The sequence below is a fragment of the Pelophylax lessonae genome (assembly GCF_965119305.1).
Source record: "Pelophylax lessonae genome assembly, chromosome: 13".
NCBI lineage: Eukaryota > Metazoa > Chordata > Amphibia > Anura > Ranidae > Pelophylax > Pelophylax lessonae.
The window spans coordinates 210,152,318-210,180,311 of NC_138780.1; the positions used below are offsets into that span (position 1 = coordinate 210,152,318).

The 27,994-nt window shown below is 42.6% G+C and overlaps 1 protein-coding gene across 8 annotated transcripts in view; it reads right to left on the bottom strand.

The window, feature by feature from the left end:
* Positions 1–27,994, bottom strand: part of EML1 (EMAP like 1) — a 354,659-nt gene that overhangs the window by 40,664 nt on the left and 286,001 nt on the right. For all 8 annotated transcript variants that reach the window (XM_082275525.1, XM_082275529.1, XM_082275528.1 and 5 more), the window contains 4 exons: positions 27,383–27,478; positions 26,568–26,702; positions 24,021–24,120; positions 23,389–23,540 (listed from right to left, as the gene is read on the bottom strand). In XM_082275525.1, the coding sequence (XP_082131651.1) occupies positions 23,389–23,540; positions 24,021–24,120; positions 26,568–26,702; positions 27,383–27,478 (483 nt within the window). The remainder of the gene's footprint in view (positions 1–23,388; positions 23,541–24,020; positions 24,121–26,567; positions 26,703–27,382; positions 27,479–27,994) is intronic.

Genomic DNA, 27,994 nt, shown 5'->3' on the forward strand with positions numbered 1-27,994 from the left:
GTGTGAATACTTATGTACATGGCAAAGGGTGTGAATACTTATGTACATGGGATTGTTTACTTTTTTATTTTTAATAAATTTGCAAAGATTTCAAACAAACTTCTCTCACGTTGTCATTATTGGGAAGGGGTTTGTAGAATTTTGAGGAAAATAATGAATTTAATCCATGTTGGAATAAGGATGTAACATAAAATGTGGAAGAAGTGAAGCTGTGAGAACTTTCTGGATGCTCTGTATATTATATTCTGTATATATCATACACTCTGTATATATCATACACTCTGTATATATCATACACTCTGTATATATCATACACTCTGTATATTATATTCTGTATATATCATACACTCTGTATATAGCATACACTCTGTATATATATCATACACTCTGTATATAGCATACACTCTGTATATAGCATACACTCTGTATATATCATACACTCTGTATATATCATACACTCTGTATATATCATACACTCTGTATATAGCATACACTCTGTATATAGCATACACTCTATATATATCATACACTCTGTATATATCATACACTCTGTATATAGCATACACTCTGTATATAGCATACACTCTGTATATAGCATACACTCTGTATATAGCATACACTCTGTATATATCATACACTCTGTATATAGCATACACTCTGTATATAGCATACACTCTGTATATAGCATACACTCTGTATATAGCATACACTCTGTATATATATCATACACTCTGTATATAGCATACATTCTGTATATATCATACACTCTGTATATATCATACATTCTGTATATATATCATACACTCTGTATATATCATACATTCTGTATACCCTTTAAAATGAAGACGGTGATGAAGAAACTCACACAGGCTCCACCTACATATCCAGAACTTCCCTCTATAGAAGCCGGGACAATCTGCCCACCATCATCATCATCTTCATCCGAGTCTAGGGAAAGACGTGAGGACTTTGCCATCCAAACTCTGGAACATTTCATCCCTGAGGGGGCTCCCAAGGTTTCGGTGCAACATATTGAAATATCCGAATATACTGACCCCCAGATCCAAGGGCCCCATTTTCACACAAACCCCCCAAATATCCACCAAATGCTTCATAAAGAGTCCTGGGAATATCTACAAAAAATGTTACCAAACCCAAAAGGTCTCTCAGTCCACTCTCCAACATCCCAAGTCCTCTAATATGATCAACTGGGAAAGAGATCTGGGATCCACATTTACCCCGGCAGAATGGCATTAACCACTTCAGCTCCACAAGATTTACCCCCTTAATGACCAGGCCATTTTTTGCAATACGGCACTGCTTTGCTCACTCACAATTGCACGGTCGTGCGACGCTGTACAAAAATACAATTGATGTCTTTTTTCCCACAAACAGAGCTTTCTTTTGGTGGTATTTGATCACCTATGCGATTTTTATTTTTTGTGCTATGAACAAAAAAAGAGCGACAATTTTGAAAACAATGTATATAATTGTATTTTTGTCTTACCGTAAAATCCTTTTCTCTGAAGTTGACGGACGCAGTCTCTGATGCATATCAGTAGGGTTATACTGCCTCCTACAGGAGGAGGACACTAAGCAGAAAAAAGTTCTGGCTACGCCTATGGGCGGTCCCAGGAGGTACACTCCCCCTCTCTGCTATAGGATGTCAGTTTTGTAACAAAGCAGTGTCAGAGAAAACAATACCGACCAACTCAAATAGAGGGGCGGGGACTGCGTCCGCCAATGAACTCAGAGAAAAGGACAAAAAAAATCCAATTTTCTCTATCGATCATTGTCGGACGCAGTCTCTGATCTTCATATCAATAGGGACGTCCCAAAGCAATGCCATAAAATGAGGGGTGGAACAGCAGAAAATAATTCCCCAAGGCTGAACCACAGCCAACCAGGCAACATAGGACTCATCAGACCAACATAGGACTCATCAGAACATAGGACTCATCAGAACATAGGACTCATCAGAACATAGGACTCATCAGAACATAGGACTCATCAGAACAACAAGATGAGACCCACCTGAAAAAACGGAAACACCCCCAAAGGAGACTAAAACTCCCTCAAACAGCAGCCAAAGGAGGCATCTGCAGATGGCAGCACATCCACCTTATAAAACTTTGTGAAGGTTTGATCAGACGACCAGGTAGCCGACTTGCACACCTGAAGCACACATATCTGATGACGGAAGGCCCAGGAAGCACTAAGCGCCCGAGTAGAATGCACCTTAACAGAGAAAGGAGGAACCTGACCCTTAATTGAATAAGCCAGCATAGCCATCTGTCTGATCCATCTGGAAATAGTCACAGCAGAAGCAGGCAGCCCTTTCTATGGTCCATCCGTGAGTACAAAGAGCGAATCCGACTTCCGAAAATACTCAGAGTCGCCAAGTACACCCTGATTGGCCACACCACATCCAGTGTATGCAGTGCAAATTCCTTAGGACACAAAGCGGGTAACACAATGTCCTCATTTAAGTGAAAACCGGAAACCACCTTCGGAAGAAAGGACTGATCCGGACGAAGCACCACTTTATCCCTGTGAACCACCATATAGGGAGAACGACAGGACAACGCTGCCAGTTCCGACACCCTGCGCGCAGAAGTAATAGCCACCAAGAAGGCCACCTTCTGCGATAAGGTAAATAGGGGAATAAAAAAGGGGATTCACTCCAGAAATAAAGAGATTATTCTCCCGCTCTACAAGACTCTGGTCCGGCCACATCTGGAGTATGCTGTCCAGTTCTGGGCACCGGTCCTCAGGAAGGATGTGCTGGAACTGGAGAAAGTCCAGAGAAGGGCAACAAAAATAATTAGGGGAATGGAGGACATCAGCTATGAGGAAAGACTACAAGCACTGAACCTATTCTCTCTGGAGAAGAGACGATTGAGGGGGGATCTGATATCAATGTACAAATACTGTACTGGCGACCCTAGCATAAGGAACAAACTATTCAGAGTAAGGAAATACAATAAGACACGTGGCCACTCACTAAAACTAGAGGAAAGGCGGTTTAACCTTAAAGTACGTAGGGGGTTCTTTAATGTCAGAGCAGTGGAGATGTGGAATTCTCTTCCACAAGCAGTCGTATCAGCAGGGAGCATCGATAGTTTCAAAAAACGATTAGATGGGCAACTTAAAGACCACAACATACAGGGGTATACAATATACATCATACAGGGGTATACAATGTACAACATACAGGGATATACAATGTACAACATACAGGGATATACAATGTACAACATACAGGGATATACAATGTACAACATACAGGGGTATACAATGTACAACATACAGGGGTATACAATGTACAACATACAGGGGTATACAATGTATAACATACAGGGGTATACAATGTACAACATACAGGGGTATACAATGTACAACATACAGGGGTATACAATGTACGGTTAACAGCAAACACACACAAACATCATAGGTTGAACTGGATGTATTGATGTATTTTTTCAACCTCACGAACTATGTAACTATGAATGATGTCCCGAATATTTACAAAAGGAGGTTTCTGGAGAACCGACAGCACCAAATTAAGGTCCCAAGGTGGCAACAGAGATCGCACCGGAGGTACCAAGTGTCGCACCCCCTTGATAAAAGTTACGCACCAGGAAATGGGTGGCTAATGGCCTTTGGAAGAAGATTGCCAAGGCCGAGACCTGACCCTTGATAGTACTCAAAGCCAACGTTTGATCAACTCCCCGTTGAAGGAAAGCCAAGATCCGAGCCACCGAGTAAGAGCGAGGAGGAGCCCCAAGAAACTCACACCACACAATATATGACTTCCACATACGACGATAGAAGTCGCTTTGCTCACTTTAAGCAGAGTAGGAATTACTGTAGCAGACAAACCCCTGCCTTCAGCACCTGGCTTTTAACAGCCAAGCCATCAAAGCCAGCGACCGTAAAGCAGGATTGAAGATTGGCCCCTGAAATAGTAGATCCTCCCTGAGAGAAAGTCTCCAAGAAGCGTCTGCGACCTGGTCAGCATACCAAGCTCGGCGAGGCCAGTCCGGAGCCACAAGAATGACTGGAATCCCTTCTGCCTCAATCCTGCGAAGAAGTTTTGGCAGCAACTTGAGAGGAGGAAAGGCATACACCAGCTGATACTGAGACCCCCACGGGGCCACCAGCGTGTCTGCAGCATCTGCCAGAGGGTCCCGGGAGCAGGCCACAGACCTCTGCACTTTCCTGTTGATCCGAGACGCCAACAGATCTACATCTGGAGTGCCCCAAGGAAGGCACAACTGCTGGAACACCTCCGGATGGAGAGACCATTCCCCTGCATCCAAGGTCTGTTGACTGAGTTAATCCGCCTGCCAATTTTCCACTCCTGGAATGTGAACAGCGGAGAGAGCTGGAACAAAGCGTTCCGCCCACCGAAGGATGCCTGCCACCTCCAAGGCCGCAAGGACACTTCTGGTGCCCCCTTGGTGATTGCTATAAGCCACGGCCGTGGCACTGCCCGATGGAATGCGCACCGGACAGCTCTGAAGGTACTAGGCAAAGCCTAAGAGCTCTCGGCTCCAGAATATTGATCGGTAACCTGGATTCTTCCAGGGACCAGACGCCTTGAGCAGAAAGCTTGCCGAGAACTCGTCCCCACCCGGACAGACTGGCACCAGTGGTGACAACTATCCAATATACATGGAGGAAGGATTTTTCTTGCTTGAGCATCAGGGACCGAAGCCACCATATCAGGGACTCCCTTGTCACCTGGCTCAGCTGGATCTGATTGTCCAGGGAACTTGGATTCTTGTTCCATTTGAGAAGGATTTCCTTCTGGAGGATCCTCGTGTGGAATTGAGCGAAGGGGACCACCTCGAAGGACGACACCATCAGTCCCAGAACTCTCATACAAGTCCGAAGGGACGACCACTTGCTGGACAGCAACAGCTGAATTGCAGTCTGGAGTTTTTGGAGTTTTTCTGGAGGAAGAAACACCCTGGCTGAGGACGAGTCCAAAGTCAGGCCCAGATAGTCCAGTCTCATGGAAGGGACCAGGGATGACTTCTGAAGGTTCAGAATCCACCGAACTCCTCCAGAGTTCTCATGGTGATTGCCAAATTTGTTTCCACCACCGTGGGAGACTCCGCACAGAGAAGCAGATTGTCCAGGTAACCCAGGACCGATATCCCCCGCTGTCGCAACAGCGCCAGGACCTGTGCCAACACCTTTGTGAAGACCCGAGGAGCAGAGGGGAGGCCAAAGGGCAACGCCACAAACTGATAGTGATCCTCTCCCATGGCAAAACGGAGAAACCGTTGGTGTTCTGCACATATCGGGATGTGAAGATAGGCATCTTTGATGTCTATGGAGACCAGGAAATCCCCTTGCTGTAGGGAAGCCACCACCGTGCGAATGGATTCCATCTTATATTTTTGAACTCGCACAAAGCAATTCAGTGCCTTTAGGTCCAGGATTTGACGCACATTGCCTTCCTTCCTGAGGTCGTAAACAGGTTTGAATAAAAGCCATGAAAACATTCCGCACACGGAACTGAAACTATTACTCCTTGTTGTACCAGGTCCTGTACTGCTCAAAAGAGAGCCTGTAAGCTATCCGGGGACAGTCGCACATTGGAAGGGAAAAACCTTACCGGAGGGAGGGATCGAAAACTCAATCTTGTAACCGGACCGTATGACTTCTTGCACCCATTTGTCTTGTATCCGGGATAGCCACAGGTCCGGGAACCGGCAAAGACGTCCCCCCCCCCCCTATATGGGTGGGGGCTCACCTTCAGGCCGGAGTGGCCTTGTCCGCAGGTCTTGAGAAACTAGATTTTTGTTTGCCAGACCAGGGTCGCTTGGAACCACCCGAGGGAGTCTTGAAGGGCTTTGCCTTATCGACTGACACTGAGGTACAAAAAAACTTCTTGTGTGCTGAAAAGGAGGGACCGCATCTACGACAAGGGTCCTTACCCTGTTAGCCTGTGGGTGAAAGATACTCTTACCCCCTGTGAGAGCTTTGATAATGTCATCCAGGGTAGCCCCAAACAGGCGATCTCCTTGAAAAGGTAGATCAGACAAGGCCTTCTTTGAAGTCTGATCCGCAGACCAGCACTTTAGCCAAAGTATACGTCGGAGGACCTTTAACCACTTGCTGACTGCCACACGACTATATACGGCGGCAGTCAGCCCCTCACAGGCAAAGTGACGTATGGGTACGTCACTAGCCTGTGAGGCTCTAGGGATCGAGTGCGCGCCGCCGGAGGCGCGCTCCCGCTCCCTCACGGACCCCACCCCGCGCGAGTGAGCGGCGGACCCGATGCGCGCTTCTGCTCCCTCACGGACCCCCCCCCGCGCGAGTGAGCGGCTGACCCGATAAACAAATCCGCCTGTCATTCTCCCCTGTGTAACAGCACAGATCATACGGTCCTGCTATGTAGGACCGTTGATCTCTGCTGTTACACACACAGCCACATCCAATCACAGTTAGAAGCACACCCCTAGTGACACAATTAACCCCTCCTTCTCAAATAAAGTTAACCCCTTCCCTGCTAGTGTAATTTTACAGTAACAGTGCATATGTATAGCACTGATTACTGTAGTAATGTCACTGGTACCCCCAAAAGTGTAAAAAATGTCAGTCAGGGGTCCGATCTGTCCGCCGCAATGTCGCAGTCCCGCAAAAAAAAAAAAAAAAATCGCAGATCGCCGCCATTACTCGTTAAAAGAAAAACATCAAAAATGACAAAAATCTTTCCCTTTGTTAGTAAACACAATAACTTTTGCGCAAACCAATCAAAATACGCTTATTGCGATTTTTTTTACCAAACATAGGTAGCAGAAAACAAATTAGCCTAAAATGTTAAAAAATTTAGATTTTTACATTTTTGTTTTTTGGGGAATTTCATATAAAAAATGGGAAAAATATTGTTATTTTTGCAAAATTTACGCTCTTTTTTTGTTTATAGCACATGATCAAAAAAAAATCGCACAGGTGATCAAATACCACCAAAAGAAAGCTCTGTTTGTGGGAAAAAATTTCATTTGGGTACAGCGTCGCATGACCGCGCAATTGTCCGTTAAAGTCACGCAGTGCCGAATCACAAAATAGGCCCTGGTCAGGAAGGGGGTAAAATCTTCCGGGACTTAAGTGGTTAAAGGCAACCTCCACCCTGGAGCACATCCGCACTTATAGGAAGATTGGAGAACATCCGCACTTATAGGAAGATTGGAGAACATCCGCACTTATAGGAAGATTAGAGAACATCCATACTTATAGGAAGATTGGAGAACATCCGCACTTATAGGAAGATTGGAGAACATCCGCACTTATAGGAAGATTGGAGAACATCCGCACTTATAGGAAGATTGGAGCACATCCGTACTTATAGGAAGATTAGAGAACATCCGCACTTATAGGAAGATTGGAGCACATCCGAACTTATAGGAAGATTGGAGCACATCCGTACTTATAGGAAGATTGGAGAACATCCGCACTTATAGGAAGATTGGAGAATATCCGCACTTATAGGAAGATTGGAGCACATCCGTACTTATAGGAAGATTGGAGAACATCCGCACTTATAGGAAGATTGGAGAACATCCGCACGTATAGGAAGATTAGAGGACATCCGCACTTATAGGAAGATTGGAGAACATCCGCTGTTATAGGAAGATAGGAGAACATCTGCACTTATAGGAAGATTGGAGAACATCCGCACTTATAGGAAGATTGGAGAACATCCGTACTTATAGGAAGATTGGAGAACATCCGCACTTATAGGAAGATTGGAGAACATCCACACTTATAGGAAGATTGGAGAACATCCGTACTTATAGGAAGATTGGAGAACATCCGCACTTATAGGAAGATTGGAGAACATCCGCTGTTATAGGAAGATAGGAGAACATCCGCACTTATAGGAAGATTGGAGAACATCCACACTTATAGGAAGATTGGAGAACATCCGCACTTATAGGAAGATTGGAGAACATCCACACTTATAGGAAGATTGGAGAACATCCGTACTTATAGGAAGATTGGAGAACATCCACACTTATAGGAAGATTGGAGAACATCCGCACTTATAGGAAGATTGGAGAACATCCACACTTATAGGAAGATTGGAGAACATCCGTACTTATAGGAAGATTGGAGAACATCCGCACTTATAGGAAGATTGGAGAACATCCGCTGTTATAGGAAGATAGGAGAACATCCGCACTTATAGGAAGATAGGAGAACATCCGCACTTATAGGAAGATTGGAGAACATCCACACTTATAGGAAGATTGGAGAACATCCGCACTTATAGGAAGATTGGAGAACATCCGCTGTTATAGGAAGATAGGAGAACATCCGCACTTATAGGAAGATTGGAGGACATCCGCACTTATAGGAAGATTGGAGAACATCCGCACTTATAGTAAGATTAGAGGACATCCGCACTTATAGGAAGATTGGAGCACATCCGTACTTATAGGAAGATTGGAAAACATCCGCACTTATAGGAAGATTGGAGAACATCCGCACTTATAGGAAGATTGGAGAACATCCGTACTTATAGGAAGATTGGAGAACATCCGCAGTTATAGGAAGATTTGAACACATCCGCACTTATAGGAAGATTGGAGAACATCGGAACTTATAGGAAGATTGGAGAACATCCGCACTTATAGGAAGATTGGAGAACATCGGAACTTATAGGAAGATTGGAGAACATCCGCACTTATAGGAAGATTGGAGAACATCCGCAGTTATAGGAAGATTGGAACACATCCGTACTTATAGGAAGATTGGAGGACATCCGCCGTCATAGGAAGATTAGAGAACATCTGCAGTTATAGGAAGATAAGAGAACATCTGCAGTTATAGGAAGATTGGAGGACATCCGCACTTATAGGAAGATAAGAGAACATCCGCACTTATAGGAAGATTGGAGAACATCTGCAGTTAAAGGAAGATAAGAGAACATCTGCAGTTATAGGAAGATTAGAGAACATCCGCAGTTATAGGAAGATTAGAGAACATCCGCACTTATAGGAAGATTGGAGAACATCCGCACTTATAGGAAGATTAGAGAACATCCGCACTTATAGGAAGATTGGAGAACATCCGCACTTATAGGAAGATTGGAGAACATCCGCACTTATAGGAAGATTAGAGAACATCCGCACTTATAAGAAGATTGGAGGACATCCGCAGTTATAGGAAGATAGGAGAACATCTGCAGTTATAGGAAGATTGGAGAACATCCGCACTTATAGGAAGATTAGAGAACATCCGCACTTATAGGAAGATTGGAGGACATCCGCAGTTATAGGAAGATAAGAGAACATCCATACTTATAGGAAGATAAGAGAACATCCGCAGTTATAGGAAGATAAGAGAACATCCGCAGTTATAGGAAGATTGGAGAACATCCGCACTTATAGGAAGATTGGAGAACATCCGCAGTTATAGGAAGATTGGAGAACATCCGCACTTATAGGAAGATTGGAGGACATCCGCACTTATAGGAAGATTGGAGCACATCCGTACTTATAGGAAGATTGGAGAACATTCGCTGTTATAGGAAGATAGGAGAACATCCGCACTTATAGGAAGATTGGAGAACATCCACACTTATAGGAAGATTGGAGAACATCCGTACTTATAGGAAGATTGGAGAACATCCGCACTTATAGGAAGATTGGAGAACATCCGCACTTATAGGAAGATTGGAGAACATCCGCACTTATAGGAAGATTGGAGAACATCCGCAGTTATAGGAAGATTGGAGAACATCCGCACTTATAGGAAGATTGGAGGACATCCGCACTTATAGGAAGATTGGAGGACATCCGCACTTATAGGAAGATTGGAGCACATCCGTACTTATAGGAAGATTGGAGAACATCCGCACTTATAGGAAGATTAGAGGACATCCGCACTTATAGGAAGATTGGAGCACATCCGTACTTATAGGAAGATTGGAGAACATCCGCACTTATAGGAAGATTGGAGAAAATCCGCACTTATAGGAAGATTGGAGAACATCCGCACTTATAGGAAGATTGGAGAACATCCGCAGTTATAGGAAGATTGGAGAACATCCGCACTTATAGGAAGATTGGAGGACATCCGCACTTATAGGAAGATTGGTGAACATCCGCAGTTATAGGAAGATAAGAGAACATCCGTACTTATAGGAAGATTGGAGAACATCCGCAGTTATAGGAAGATAAGAGAATATCCGCACTTATAGGAAGATTGGAGGACATCCGCACTTATAGGAAGATTGGAGAACATCCACACTTATAGGAAGATTGGAACAGATCCGCAGTTATAGGAAGATAAGAGAATATCCGCACTTATAGGAAGATTGGAGAACATCCGCACTTATAGGAAGATTGGAGAACATCCGCACTTATAGGAAGATTGGAGAACATCCGCAGTTATAGGAAGATTTGAACACATCCACACTTATAGGAAGATTGGAGAACATCCATACTTATAGGAAGATTGGAGAACATCCGCACTTATAGGAAGATTGGAGAACATCCGCACTTATAGGAAGATTGGAGAACATCGGAACTTATAGGAAGATTGGAGAACATCCACACTTATAGGAAGATTGGAGAACATCGGAACTTATAGGAAGATTGGAGAACATCCGCACTGATAGGAAGATTGGAGAACATCCGCACTTATAGGAAGATTGGAGAACATCCATACTTATAGGAAGATTGGAGAACATCGGAACTTATAGGAAGATTGGAGAACATCCGCACTTATAGGAAGATTGGAGAACATCCGCAGTTATAGGAAGATTGGAACACATCCGTACTTATAGGAAGATTGGAGGACATCCGCACTTATAGGAAGATTGGGACACATCCGCACTTATAGGAAGATTGGAGAACATCCATACTTATAGGAAGATTGGAGAACATCCGCACTTATAGGAAGATTGGAGAACATCCGCACTTATAGGAAGATTGGAGAACATCCACACTTATAGGAAGATTGGAACAGATCCGCACTTATAGGAAGATTGGAGAACATCCGCACTTATAGGAAGATTGGAGAACATCCGCACTTATAGGAAGATTGGAGAACATCCGCACTTATAGGAAGATTGGAGAACATCCACACTTATAGGAAGATTGGAACAGATCCGCACTTATAGGAAGATTGGAGAACATCCGCACTTATAGGAAGATTGGAGAACATCCATACTTATAGGAAGATTGGAGAACATCCGCACTTATAGGAAGATTGGAGAACATCCGCACTTATAGGAAGATTTGAACACATCCGCACTTATAGGAAGATTTGAACACATCCGCACTTATAGGAAGATTGGAGAACATCGGAACTTATAGGAAGATTGGAGAACATTCACACTTATAGGAAGATTGGAGAACATCTGAACTTATAGGAAGATTGGAGAACATCCGCACTGATAGGAAGATTGGAGAACATCCGCACTTATAGGAAGATTGGAGAACATCCGTACTTATAGGAAGATTGGAGAACATCCGCAGTTATAGGAAGATTTGAACACATCCGCAATTATAGGAAGATTGGAGAACATCCATACTTATAGGAAGATTGGAGAACATCGGAACTTATAGGAAGATTGGAGAACATCCGCACTTATAGGAAGATTGGAGAACATCCATACTTATAGGAAGATTGGAGAACATCCGCAGTTATAGGAAGATTTGAACACATCCCCACTTATAGGAAGATTGGAGAACATCCATACTTATAGGAAGATTAGAGAACATCGGAACTGATAGGAAGATTGGAGAACATCCGCACTTATAGGAAGATTGGAGAACATCCATACTTATAGGAAGATTGGAGAACATCCGCACTTATAGGAAGATTGGAGAACATCGGAACTTATAGGAAGATTGGAGAACATCCGCACTTATAGGAAGATTGGAGAACATCCATACTTATAGGAAGATTGGAGAACATCCGCACTTATAGGAAGATTGGAGAACATCCGCAGTTATAGGAAGATTGGAGAACATCCGCACTTATAGGAAGATTGGAGAACATCGGAACTTATAGGAAGATTGGAGAACATCCGCACTTATAGGAAGATTGGAGAACATCCATACTTATAGGAAGATTGGAGAACATCCGCACTTATAGGAAGATTGGAGAACATCCGCAGTTATAGGAAGATTGGAGAACATCCGCACTTATAGGAAGATTGGAGAACATCCATACTTATAGGAAGATTGGAGAACATCCACACTTATAGGAAGATTGGAACAGATCCGCACTTATAGGAAGATTGGAGAACATCCGCACTTATAGGAAGATTGGAGAACATCCATACTTATAGGAAGATTGGAGAACATCCGCACTTATAGGAAGATTGGAGAACATCCGCACTTATAGGAAGATTTGAACACATCCGCACTTATAGGAAGATTTGAACACATCCGCACTTATAGGAAGATTGGAGAACATCGGAACTTATAGGAAGATTGGAGAACATTCACACTTATAGGAAGATTGGAGAACATCTGAACTTATAGGAAGATTGGAGAACATCCGCACTGATAAGAAGATTGGAGAACATCCGCACTTATAGGAAGATTGGAGAACATCCGTACTTATAGGAAGATTGGAGAACATCCGCAGTTATAGGAAGATTTGAACACATCCGCACTTATAGGAAGATTGGAGAACATCCATACTTATAGGAAGATTGGAGAACATCGGAACTTATAGGAAGATTGGAGAACATCCGCACTTATAGGAAGATTGGAGAACATCCATACTTATAGGAAGATTGGAGAACATCCGCAGTTATAGGAAGATTTGAACACATCCCCACTTATAGGAAGATTGGAGAACATCCATACTTATAGGAAGATTGGAGAACATCGGAACTGATAGGAAGATTGGAGAACATCCGCACTTATAGGAAGATTGGAGAACATCCATACTTATAGGAAGATTGGAGAACATCCGCACTTATAGGAAGATTGGAGAACATCCGCAGTTATAGGAAGATTGGAGAACATCCGCACTTATAGGAAGATTGGAGAACATCGGAACTTATAGGAAGATTGGAGAACATCCGCACTTATAGGAAGATTGGAGAACATCCATACTTATAGGAAGATTGGAGAACATCCGCACTTATAGGAAGATTGGAGAACATCCGCACTTATAGGAAGATTGGAGAACATCCGCACTTATAGGAAGATTGGAGAACATCCATACTTATAGGAAGATTGGAGAACATCCACACTTATAGGAAGATTGGAACAGATCCGCACTTATAGGAAGATTGGAGAACATCCGCACTTATAGGAAGATTGGAGAACATCCATACTTATAGGAAGATTGGAGAACATCCGCACTTATAGGAAGATTGGAGAACATCCGCACTTATAGGAAGATTTGAACACATCCGCACTTATAGGAAGATTTGAACACATCCGCACTTATAGGAAGATTGGAGAACATCGGAACTTATAGGAAGATTGGAGAACATTCACACTTATAGGAAGATTGGAGAACATCTGAACTTATAGGAAGATTGGAGAACATCCGCACTGATAGGAAGATTGGAGAACATCCGCACTTATAGGAAGATTGGAGAACATCCGTACTTATAGGAAGATTGGAGAACATCCGCAGTTATAGGAAGATTTGAACACATCCGCACTTATAGGAAGATTGGAGAACATCCATACTTATAGGAAGATTGGAGAACATCGGAACTTATAGGAAGATTGGAGAACATCCGCACTTATAGGAAGATTGGAGAACATCCATACTTATAGGAAGATTGGAGAACATCCGCAGTTATAGGAAGATTTGAACACATCCCCACTTATAGGAAGATTGGAGAACATCCATACTTATAGGAAGATTGGAGAACATCGGAACTGATAGGAAGATTGGAGAACATCCGCACTTATAGGAAGATTGGAGAACATCCATACTTATAGGAAGATTGGAGAACATCCGCACTTATAGGAAGATTGGAGAACATCCGCACTTATAGGAAGATTTGAACACATCCGCACTTATAGGAAGATTTGAACACATCCGCACTTATAGGAAGATTGGAGAACATCGGAACTTATAGGAAGATTGGAGAACATTCACACTTATAGGAAGATTGGAGAACATCTGAACTTATAGGAAGATAAGAGAACATCCGCACTGATAAGAAGATTGGAGAACATCCGCACTTATAGGAAGATTGGAGAACATCCGTACTTATAGGAAGATTGGAGAACATCCGCAGTTATAGGAAGATTTGAACACATCCGCACTTATAGGAAGATTGGAGAACATCCATACTTATAGGAAGATTGGAGAACATCGGAACTTATAGGAAGATTGGAGAACATCCGCACTTATAGGAAGATTGGAGAACATCCATACTTATAGGAAGATTGGAGAACATCCGCAGTTATAGGAAGATTTGAACACATCCCCACTTATAGGAAGATTGGAGAACATCCACACTTATAGGAAGATTGGAGAACATCGGAACTGATAGGAAGATTGGAGAACATCCGCACTTATAGGAAGATTGGAGAACATCCATACTTATAGGAAGATTGGAGAACATCCGCACTTATAGGAAGATTGGAGAACATCCGCAGTTATAGGAAGATTGGAGAACATCCGCACTTATAGGAAGATTGGAGAACATCCATACTTATAGGAAGATTGGAGAACATCCACACTTATAGGAAGATTGGAACAGATCCGCACTTATAGGAAGATTGGAGAACATCCGCACTTATAGGAAGATTGGAGAACATCCGCACTTATAGGAAGATTGGAGAACATCCGCACTTATAGGAAGATTGGAGAACATCCACACTTATAGGAAGATTGGAACAGATCCGCACTTATAGGAAGATTGGAGAACATCCGCACTTATAGGAAGATTGGAGAACATCCATACTTATAGGAAGATTGGAGAACATCCGCACTTATAGGAAGATTGGAGAACATCCGCACTTATAGGAAGATTTGAACACATCCGCACTTATAGGAAGATTTGAACACATCCGCACTTATAGGAAGATTGGAGAACATCGGAACTTATAGGAAGATTGGAGAACATTCACACTTATAGGAAGATTGGAGAACATCTGAACTTATAGGAAGATTGGAGAACATCCGCACTGATAAGAAGATTGGAGAACATCCGCACTTATAGGAAGATTGGAGAACATCCGTACTTATAGGAAGATTGGAGAACATCCGCAGTTATAGGAAGATTTGAACACATCCGCACTTATAGGAAGATTGGAGAACATCCATACTTATAGGAAGATTGGAGAACATCGGAACTTATAGGAAGATTGGAGAACATCCGCACTTATAGGAAGATTGGAGAACATCCATACTTATAGGAAGATTGGAGAACATCCGCAGTTATAGGAAGATTTGAACACATCCCCACTTATAGGAAGATTGGAGAACATCCATACTTATAGGAAGATTGGAGAACATCGGAACTGATAGGAAGATTGGAGAACATCCGCACTTATAGGAAGATTGGAGAACATCCATACTTATAGGAAGATTGGAGAACATCCGCACTTATAGGAAGATTGGAGAACATCCGCAGTTATAGGAAGATTGGAGAACATCCGCACTTATAGGAAGATTGGAGAACATCGGAACTTATAGGAAGATTGGAGAACATCCGCACTTATAGGAAGATTGGAGAACATCCATACTTATAGGAAGATTGGAGAACATCCGCACTTATAGGAAGATTGGAGAACATCCGCAGTTATAGGAAGATTGGAGAACATCCGCACTTATAGGAAGATTGGAGAACATCCATACTTATAGGAAGATTGGAGAACATCCACACTTATAGGAAGATTGGAACAGATCCGCACTTATAGGAAGATTGGAGAACATCCGCACTTATAGGAAGATTGGAGAACATCCATACTTATAGGAAGATTGGAGAACATCCGCACTTATAGGAAGATTGGAGAACATCCGCACTTATAGGAAGATTTGAACACATCCGCACTTATAGGAAGATTTGAACACATCCGCACTTATAGGAAGATTGGAGAACATCGGAACTTATAGGAAGATTGGAGAACATTCACACTTATAGGAAGATTGGAGAACATCTGAACTTATAGGAAGATTGGAGAACATCCGCACTGATAGGAAGATTGGAGAACATCCGCACTTATAGGAAGATTGGAGAACATCCGTACTTATAGGAAGATTGGAGAACATCCGCAGTTATAGGAAGATTTGAACACATCCGCACTTATAGGAAGATTGGAGAACATCCATACTTATAGGAAGATTGGAGAACATCGGAACTTATAGGAAGATTGGAGAACATCCGCACTTATAGGAAGATTGGAGAACATCCATACTTATAGGAAGATTGGAGAACATCCGCAGTTATAGGAAGATTTGAACACATCCCCACTTATAGGAAGATTGGAGAACATCCATACTTATAGGAAGATTGGAGAACATCGGAACTGATAGGAAGATTGGAGAACATCCGCACTTATAGGAAGATTGGAGAACATCCATACTTATAGGAAGATTGGAGAACATCCGCACTTATAGGAAGATTGGAGAACATCCGCACTGATAGGAAGATTTGAACACATCCGCACTTATAGGAAGATTTGAACACATCCGCACTTATAGGAAGATTGGAGAACATCGGAACTTATAGGAAGATTGGAGAACATTCACACTTATAGGAAGATTGGAGAACATCTGAACTTATAGGAAGATAAGAGAACATCCGCACTGATAAGAAGATTGGAGAACATCCGCACTTATAGGAAGATTGGAGAACATCCGTACTTATAGGAAGATTGGAGAACATCCGCAGTTATAGGAAGATTTGAACACATCCGCACTTATAGGAAGATTGGAGAACATCCATACTTATAGGAAGATTGGAGAACATCGGAACTTATAGGAAGATTGGAGAACATCCGCACTTATAGGAAGATTGGAGAACATCCATACTTATAGGAAGATTGGAGAACATCCGCAGTTATAGGAAGATTTGAACACATCCCCACTTATAGGAAGATTGGAGAACATCCACACTTATAGGAAGATTGGAGAACATCGGAACTGATAGGAAGATTGGAGAACATCCGCACTTATAGGAAGATTGGAGAACATCCATACTTATAGGAAGATTGGAGAACATCCGCACTTATAGGAAGATTGGAGAACATCCGCAGTTATAGGAAGATTGGAGAACATCCGCACTTATAGGAAGATTGGAGAACATCGGAACTTATAGGAAGATTGGAGAACATCCGCACTTATAGGAAGATTGGAGAACATCCATACTTATAGGAAGATTGGAGAACATCCGCACTTATAGGAAGATTGGAGAACATCCGCAGTTATAGGAAGATTGGAGAACATCCGCACTTATAGGAAGATTGGAGAACATCCATACTTATAGGAAGATTGGAGAACATCCACACTTATAGGAAGATTGGAACAGATCCGCACTTATAGGAAGATTGGAGAACATCCGCACTTATAGGAAGATTGGAGAACATCCATACTTATAGGAAGATTGGAGAACATCCGCACTTATAGGAAGATTGGAGAACATCCGCACTTATAGGAAGATTTGAACACATCCGCACTTATAGGAAGATTTGAACACATCCGCACTTATAGGAAGATTGGAGAACATCGGAACTTATAGGAAGATTGGAGAACATTCACACTTATAGGAAGATTGGAGAACATCTGAACTTATAGGAAGATTGGAGAACATCCGCACTGATAGGAAGATTGGAGAACATCCGCACTTATAGGAAGATTGGAGAACATCCGTACTTATAGGAAGATTGGAGAACATCCGCAGTTATAGGAAGATTTGAACACATCCGCACTTATAGGAAGATTGGAGAACATCCATACTTATAGGAAGATTGGAGAACATCGGAACTTATAGGAAGATTGGAGAACATCCGCACTTATAGGAAGATTGGAGAACATCCATACTTATAGGAAGATTGGAGAACATCCGCAGTTATAGGAAGATTTGAACACATCCCCACTTATAGGAAGATTGGAGAACATCCATACTTATAGGAAGATTGGAGAACATCGGAACTGATAGGAAGATTGGAGAACATCCGCACTTATAGGAAGATTGGAGAACATCCATACTTATAGGAAGATTGGAGAACATCCGCACTTATAGGAAGATTGGAGAACATCCGCAGTTATAGGAAGATTGGAGAACATCCGCACTTATAGGAAGATTGGAGAACATCGGAACTTATAGGAAGATTGGAGAACATCCGCACTTATAGGAAGATTGGAGAACATCCATACTTATAGGAAGATTGGAGAACATCCGCACTTATAGGAAGATTGGAGAACATCCGCAGTTATAGGAAGATTGGAGAACATCCGCACTTATAGGAAGATTGGAGAACATCCGCACTTATAGGAAGATTGGAGAACATCCATACTTATAGGAAGATTGGAGAACATCCACACTTATAGGAAGATTGGAACAGATCCGCACTTATAGGAAGATTGGAGAACATCCGCACTTATAGGAAGATTGGAGAACATCCATACTTATAGGAAGATTGGAGAACATCCGCACTTATAGGAAGATTGGAGAACATCCGCACTTATAGGAAGATTGGAGAACATCCGCACTTATAGGAAGATTTGAACACATCCGCACTTATAGGAAGATTTGAACACATCCGCACTTATAGGAAGATTGGAGAACATCGGAACTTATAGGAAGATTGGAGAACATTCACACTTATAGGAAGATTGGAGAACATCTGAACTTATAGGAAGATTGGAGAACATCCGCACTGATAGGAAGATTGGAGAACATCCGCACTTATAGGAAGATTGGAGAACATCCGTACTTATAGGAAGATTGGAGAACATCCGCAGTTATAGGAAGATTTGAACACATCCGCACTTATAGGAAGATTGGAGAACATCTATACTTATAGGAAGATTGGAGAACATCGGAACTTATAGGAAGATTGGAGAACATCCGCACTTATAGGAAGATTGGAGAACATCCATACTTATAGGAAGATTGGAGAACATCCGCAGTTATAGGAAGATTTGAACACATCCCCACTTATAGGAAGATTGGAGAACATCCATACTTATAGGAAGATTGGAGAACATCGGAACTGATAGGAAGATTGGAGAACATCCGCACTTATAGGAAGATTGGAGAACATCCATACTTATAGGAAGATTGGAGAACATCCGCAGTTATAGGAAGATTGGAGAACATCCGCACTTATAGGAAGATTGGAGAACATCGGAACTTATAGGAAGATTGGAGAACATCCGCACTTATAGGAAGATTGGAGAACATCCATACTTATAGGAAGATTGGAGAACATCCGCACTTATAGGAAGATTGGAGAACATCCGCAGTTATAGGAAGATTGGAGAACATCCGCACTTATAGGAAGATTGGAGAACATCGGAACTTATAGGAAGATTGGAGAACATCCGCACTTATAGGAAGATTGGAGAACATCCATACTTATAGGAAGATTGGAGAACATCCGCACTTATAGGAAGATTGGAGAACATCCGCAGTTATAGGAAGATTGGAGAACATCCGCACTTATAGGAAGATTGGAGAACATCCACACTTATAGGAAGATTGGAACAGATCCGCACTTATAGGAAGATTGGAGAACATCCGCACTTATAGGAAGATTGGAGAACATCCATACTTATAGGAAGATTGGAGAACATCCGCACTTATAGGAAGATTGGAGAACATCCGCACTTATAGGAAGATTTGAACACATCCGCACTTATAGGAAGATTTGAACACATCCGCACTTATAGGAAGATTGGAGAACATCGGAACTTATAGGAAGATTGGAGAACATTCACACTTATAGGAAGATTGGAGAACATCTGAACTTATAGGAAGATTGGAGAACATCCGCACTGATAGGAAGATTGGAGAACATCCGCACTTATAGGAAGATTGGAGAACATCCGTACTTATAGGAAGATTGGAGAACATCCGCAGTTATAGGAAGATTTGAACACATCCGCACTTATAGGAAGATTGGAGAACATCCATACTTATAGGAAGATTGGAGAACATCGGAACTTATAGGAAGATTGGAGAACATCCGCACTTATAGGAAGATTGGAGAACATCCATACTTATAGGAAGATTGGAGAACATCCGCAGTTATAGGAAGATTTGAACACATCCCCACTTATAGGAAGATTGGAGAACATCCATACTTATAGGAAGATTGGAGAACATCGGAACTGATAGGAAGATTGGAGAACATCCGCACTTATAGGAAGATTGGAGAACATCCATACTTATAGGAAGATTGGAGAACATCCGCACTTATAGGAAGATTGGAGAACATCCGCACTTATAGGAAGATTTGAACACATCCGCACTTATAGGAAGATTTGAACACATCCGCACTTATAGGAAGATTGGAGAACATCGGAACTTATAGGAAGATTGGAGAACATTCACACTTATAGGAAGATTGGAGAACATCTGAACTTATAGGAAGATTGGAGAACATCCGCACTGATAAGAAGATTGGAGAACATCCGCACTTATAGGAAGATTGGAGAACATCCGTACTTATAGGAAGATTGGAGAACATCCGCAGTTATAGGAAGATTTGAACACATCCGCACTTATAGGAAGATTGGAGAACATCCATACTTATAGGAAGATTGGAGAACATCGGAACTTATAGGAAGATTGGAGAACATCCGCACTTATAGGAAGATTGGAGAACATCCGTACTTATAGGAAGATTGGAGAACATCCGCAGTTATAGGAAGATTTGAACACATCCCCACTTATAGGAAGATTGGAGAACATCCATACTTATAGGAAGATTGGAGAACATCGGAACTTATAGGAAGATTGGAGAACATCCGCACTTATAGGAAGATTGGAGAACATCCATACTTATAGGAAGATTGGAGAACATCCGCACTTATAGGAAGATTGGAGAACATCCGCACTTATAGGAAGATTGGAGAACATCCGCAGTTATAGGAAGATTGGAGAACATCCGCACTTATAGGAAGATTGGAGAACATCGGAACTTATAGGAAGATTGGAGAACATCCGCACTTATAGGAAGATTGGAGAACATCCATACTTATAGGAAGATTGGAGAACATCCGCACTTATAGGAAGATTGGAGAACATCCGCAGTTATAGGAAGATTGGAGAACATCCGCACTTATAGGAAGATTGGAGAACATCCGCACTTATAGGAAGATTGGAGAACATCCATACTTATAGGAAGATTGGAGAACATCCACACTTATAGGAAGATTGGAACAGATCCGCACTTATAGGAAGATTGGAGAACATCCGCACTTATAGGAAGATTGGAGAACATCCATACTTATAGGAAGATTGGAGAACATCCGCACTTATAGGAAGATTGGAGAACATCCGCACTTATAGGAAGATTGGAGAACATCCGCACTTATAGGAAGATTTGAACACATCCGCACTTATAGGAAGATTTGAACACATCCGCACTTATAGGAAGATTGGAGAACATCCGCACTTATAGGAAGATTGGAGAACATCCGCACTTATAGGAAGATTTGAACACATCCGCACTTATAGGAAGATTTGAACACATCCGCACTTATAGGAAGATTGGAGAACATCGGAACTTATAGGAAGATTGGAGAACATTCACACTTATAGGAAGATTGGAGAACATCTGAACTTATAGGAAGATTGGAGAACATCCGCACTGATAGGAAGATTGGAGAACATCCGCACTTATAGGAAGATTGGAGAACATCCGTACTTATAGGAAGATTGGAGAACATCCGCAGTTATAGGAAGATTTGAACACATCCGCACTTATAGGAAGATTGGAGAACATCTATACTTATAGGAAGATTGGAGAACATCGGAACTTATAGGAAGATTGGAGAACATCCGCACTTATAGGAAGATTGGAGAACATCCATACTTATAGGAAGATTGGAGAACATCCGCAGTTATAGGAAGATTTGAACACATCCCCACTTATAGGAAGATTGGAGAACATCCATACTTATAGGAAGATTGGAGAACATCGGAACTGATAGGAAGATTGGAGAACATCCGCACTTATAGGAAGATTGGAGAACATCCATACTTATAGGAAGATTGGAGAACATCCGCAGTTATAGGAAGATTGGAGAACATCCGCACTTATAGGAAGATTGGAGAACATCGGAACTTATAGGAAGATTGGAGAACATCCGCACTTATAGGAAGATTGGAGAACATCCATACTTATAGGAAGATTGGAGAACATCCGCACTTATAGGAAGATTGGAGAACATCCATACTTATAGGAAGATTGGAGAACATCCGCACTTATAGGAAGATTGGAGAACATCCGCAGTTATAGGAAGATTGGAGAACATCCGCACTTATAGGAAGATTGGAGAACATCCATACTTATAGGAAGATTGGAGAACATCCGCACTTATAGGAAGATTGGAGAACATCCATACTTATAGGAAGATTGGAGAACATCCGCAGTTATAGGAAGATTTGAACACATCCGCACTTATAGGAAGATTGGAGAACATCCGCACTTATAGGAAGATTGGAGAACATCGGAACTTATAGGAAGATTGGAGAACATCCGCGCTTATAGGAAGATTGGAGCACGAGAGCTCTTTATCATATGGAGAGGTCATTTGCATATTCATTTTTGATTGGACATTTTTGGACTTCTATCTGATTTCTTAATTCTTTTGGTATAATTGCAAGCGCTGCATTTGTTTTTATGTTTTAGGAGTGATTTACACTTTGTGAAGAGCTGCTGCAGATATTGTATATCTTTTCTCCGTAGCGCCAGTATTTAGATAATTTTCATTACATCCCAATACCAGTATAAGAAATACTTTGCATTACAATCTAACAGCAAAGACTCTTTCATGCCACAGTGGAAGTCCTGGGTCCTCCACAATCCAACCGATTATTCAACTGGATTGTTCGATTCACTATTCTCTCTGATCGATGACTCTTTCCTAGAACTACATACCTGGTACATAGGTTATGTTATTTTTTCCTTGTTTCTTTATGTTATTCCTTTATTAGTTTACAGTTATAATTTGATAAATGCTCATTTGCAGTGTAGACGTTACAAGTTATACGTGACATCAGAAGGGAAGAAGTAGGATGTGTGTTCTTTTCTCATTGAAATATATTCATTGTGATATAGCTTGCTGATTCTTTATGTAACCCAATCTATATATTACAACACAATTTCTGATCTAAGCGTCAATAAAAAACAACTGAAAGAAAATGGCGCACACTGCTTTGATGCGAATGATAGAATGAAAGACATCTCTCACCTCCGCTATGCTGAGTTTCTGATAATTTCCATCCCAGGATATAAGCTTGCGGTCTTTTCCTCCAGAAACCAGCGTGCCGTCTCTCTGCATGCACAGCGCAAATATCCCGCCCTCGTGGGCTCCCTGGACAGCATGGCTGATCCTATTGGTACCTATAGAAATACAAGACTTCCTCATCACATCGAACTTTGTTCTCACCTATCCTGGCAGCCGGCGCGCGCACTAGAATGTCTTCCTCTGCCACTCACACATGATTCAACATCAGTGCTTATTTCTAAAGAACTCGAACCCCCATCATCACATTTACTGTGTCGCCCCTTTAAAACGTCTTCTGCGCGTGTTTATATATCGTAAAGCGTCATTTACCATCACCACAATTAGCGTGTAATTAAATATCATCCACCATGCCGACAAATAGATAAAAAACAGCAGTGGGAATCAGAATACAAAACAATCGTTGAAGCAGAAAGCAGCGATCGCTTCCACAATACATAATTACATGTTATGACACCATCTAGAGAAGATTTCTATTCCGGCTTTTATAGTATTTCTTTTTTTGTAGAAGTTTTTTTATTTTTTTGCTTTTTTTTACATTTTGCATCACACAATAAGAAAAAAAAAAGAGTTTTGACCTTTTCCCCAAACCAGAAGGTTCCCGCTGGAGTCTCCGGTGATGGTGTCCCCGTTCTCAGAGAAGGTGACGCACAACACGAACTTTGGCTTTTCCTGTTTCTGTGGAAGGAGAACATTTGGCTCAGACATTCATCCTCATACAAAGTGGAAATGTGAATTCTGGATATTCATTGGTTCTAGGATTAAACTTTCATCTGATTGGACACGTTTACCTGGGTGTACCCCTACAACCCTACCCACTCCTTTACTGCTCAGTTAGTGCCATAGCCGGCAGCTCGATCGATCGGGAAAACCCCAACAGGGTGGCTGTTCAGATATTTATCGATAGATCGACTCATACATAGATGGGTAATTTGGCCGATCGCTGCTGAACCAGCTGAATTTTAATCCATTTACTGTCAGCTTTAGAGTGCCTGAGGTTTCTTATCTTTTAGAGTGTAAGCTCTTGAGGCAAGTTGTCTTATCAACCTGGCAAGACATCATCTGGGGGTAATGATGATGATGTCTTGTGAGACAAAACGCGTTGGGTCAGCTACAGGTGTTGCGTCTACTTTGTCTACTACTTACAAGCACTTTTTTCTCATCGATACTGTAAGTGTTCCTACTTCTAAAATAAATGGTTCCTTTATTGGTACACACTATGTGAGATTTCCATTTTATTGAGCTCTTGTGGAGGATATGTTGGCCGGGGTCTCAAGCCATTACCCATTGATCTTTCCATATGGATGTTGTGATGCGTTTGGAGACGGTTCCCGAATACTGAAGGCATTCCAGCGTCAGCAATACAGTGACAACTATTTCTCCTCAAATGCGTGAGTGACCTAAAGAGTGTATACTCTATTGGGGCCTATCCATCTGGTAAGCCCCCTACTTACCTCATTTACCGGTGGTGGTCCCATATACCATAGATCACTATATTTTATTCAAAGGAGATTCTGCACTATATACTTTTGGTGGACTTTCCTACAGACAACATTGTATATATTCACCTCTTTAAACTGGATGGACTACATGCATTCAATGATTATTTATTACTAATATGGACTTTTATGGCCATTATTATGGTTTATGTCACAATGCACAATTTTTGCTTCATTTGCACATATTGATCTGTATGTTCTGAATCTTACTTCACGTATTTATTGTTATTTATTTACTTTCACATCACCAGTGCTGCAATGTTTTTTTATCATATCGATAGAAATAAGGCATTTTCTGGAGATCTATAGCATAAATAAGACTAAGGCAGAGGGCAGAGCTGGTAAGTGCTCTGGTAGGCTTCAAGCCTGAAATATCTAATCCTGAAGAATCTCTAAACAAAGGAGCATCTTGTATAGGCAAAGTAAGATGTTTAAGACTCAGAGAGGTCTACTACCAGAGAAGACCACGGTGAATTCTTCCAAGGCATACACTCAGAAACTCAAGACTCTTGGATCTTCTGGGTCTGATTTTCCGGAACAGAGCATACATTTACCCACTCTTTAAAGGACTTGGCATAGTCCTACCACAGCTACCACAATCTGTATTGCCAGTCCTCCCAAAGAGAAGGATGTCCTAAAGTGGACCTCCAACCTCTTCAGGTAGGAAATAGCAGGGCCAGCATTCGGAGAACTCCATTTCTTGTTGAATTCCTCCTCCATGGGGGACTGGGATAAGGAAGCGGTGACTGCAGGCTTTCTGTACAGTGTAACCAGATATCCTCACGCTAGGTAGGATCAGGAGCTGCAATGCACATGTACTGTGCCCAGGACCAGGGAGAATGGAGCATGTGTAGACTTGTGCTGTATCACCCCTTTTGCGCTCTGCAACTGATAAAGGTTGCCTCAGGAAAAAACTGCCCCAAAACATCCCATAATACAGGGAAGCTCTGTCTAGGGGTAACGCCACATTGCTCTCCAATATTTCAGAGGCCCTTACCATCTGCAGCTACAGAGCCAGAAGGCCCATGGAGGGGGATTGGGGTGCACCTAGTAAGGCCTTAACTCCCCTCAAGAGGATCACTGCCACAACCTGTAGAGCCCCCCATTAGTGAGGTCACCCGTACTACCCCAGAGATTGCTGCTCACAGACATTACAGGCTTTCCCTGCTCTTGCATGCAGGGTCCGGGTACAGTACCTCCTGGTCTTCTGGCTGTAGTGACCAATCCGGGTATAGAACACCTCTGTCCCACCAGGGGCATAAGGAACATGCCAGGAGTTATGGGAAGAAAGTCCATGTGAGAGATCTTCAGAGAGACACATCCATCACCTAAGGACACTAGCTAAAGGGTGGGGCTTAGCTGATCTGGGAGGGGCTATGCCCAGGCAGGGATTCCTGCCTACTCTTTGGCCAGTGTCCATTCACCTAAAGGTGGCAGCATAACCCAAGATGTCATGAATGTCAAAATCCTCTGTGTCCCGTGATGAGCGATTAGGAATACACAGAACAGCTCTGACCACTTGCTGATTGGTTGTTCTATCACTTACACTACTATGGGACACTTTTCATGTTAAAGAGTTTTCTCTTAAAGAAAAGAAGCATTTCAGAGAATTACGAGCGATCGAACCTCAAACAATCCCTGCTTCTTTATGAGAGAGCTTCCTTCCAGCGTCCAGAAGTAGAGATGTGATTTTCCACAGGTGACGATAATGTTTGTGTCGGTCGGATGGAAGTCGGCTACAAACACGGCTTCATTGGAACACTGGAAAGGAAAAGAGGAAAGCGCTGAAATAAAACGCAACCAAAACACAGCGGCCAAAGACATCCAATGTAAGGGGAGATTTCCCACCGACATCCAACGTAAGGGGAGATTTCCCACCAACATCCAATGTAAGGGGAGATTTCCCACCAACATCCAATGTAAGGGGAGATTTCCCAGCGACCTCCAATGTAAGGGGAGATTTCCCACCGACATCCAATGTAAGGGGAGATTTCCCACCAACATCCAATGTAAGGGGAGATTTCCCACCGACATCCAACGTAAGGGGAGATTTCCCACCGACATCCAACGTAAGGGGAGATTTCCCACCGACATACAACGTAAGGGGAGATTTCCCACCGACATCCAATGTAAGGGGAGATTTCCCACCGACATGATTTCCCACACAAACATGATTGCTGATCTCCAGACCCTCCCCCCCGACATGATTGCTGACCCCCTCCCCCCATAACGATTGCTGACCTCCTTCCCCCCAACATTATTGCTGACCTCCACCCCCCTGATACGATCGCTGCCCCCCCTGACATGATTGCTGCCCCCTTCCCCCGCCACCCCACCACGATTGCTGCCCCCCCCAGGCATGATTGCTGCCCCCTTCCACCCAGTCCTATGGTTTTAGGCCTCCATGAGGTTTCCTTCCCCAAATAAAGAGAACTCGTTACCTTCACATCAGCCAACTTCTCCTCCTTCTGCCAGTCCCACATGGACAACACGTGGTCATTGGAGTCATCCACGGCACAGAGACTTCCTCCTCCATTCTACACAAAGAAGAAAATAATCTGAAATCCAGCAATAGGAAGCCACGACATTAGATACACGGAGAGGGTGATTGGTGATAGGAGGACATTAGATACACGGAGAGGGTGATTGGTGATAGGAGGACATTAGATACACGGAGCGGGTGATTGGTGATAGGAGGACATTAGATACACGGAGCGGGTGATTGGTGATAAGAGGACATTAGATACACGGAGAGGGTGATTGTTGATAGGAGGACATTAGATACACGGAGAGGGTGATTGGTGATAGGAGGACATTAGATACATGGAGCGGGTGATTGGTGATAGGAGGACATTAGATACATGGAGCGGGTGATTGGTGATAGGAGGCCGCGGGCCACAAAGGAGGACATTAAGTGTGCACACAGTGGTTGGAGTAGAAGGAGGGGAATGTCCACCAATGAGCACACAGTGGTTGGAGGAGAAGGGGTGGAATGTCCACCAATGAGCACACAGTGGTTGGAGGAAAGATGGGGAATGTCCACCAATGAGCAC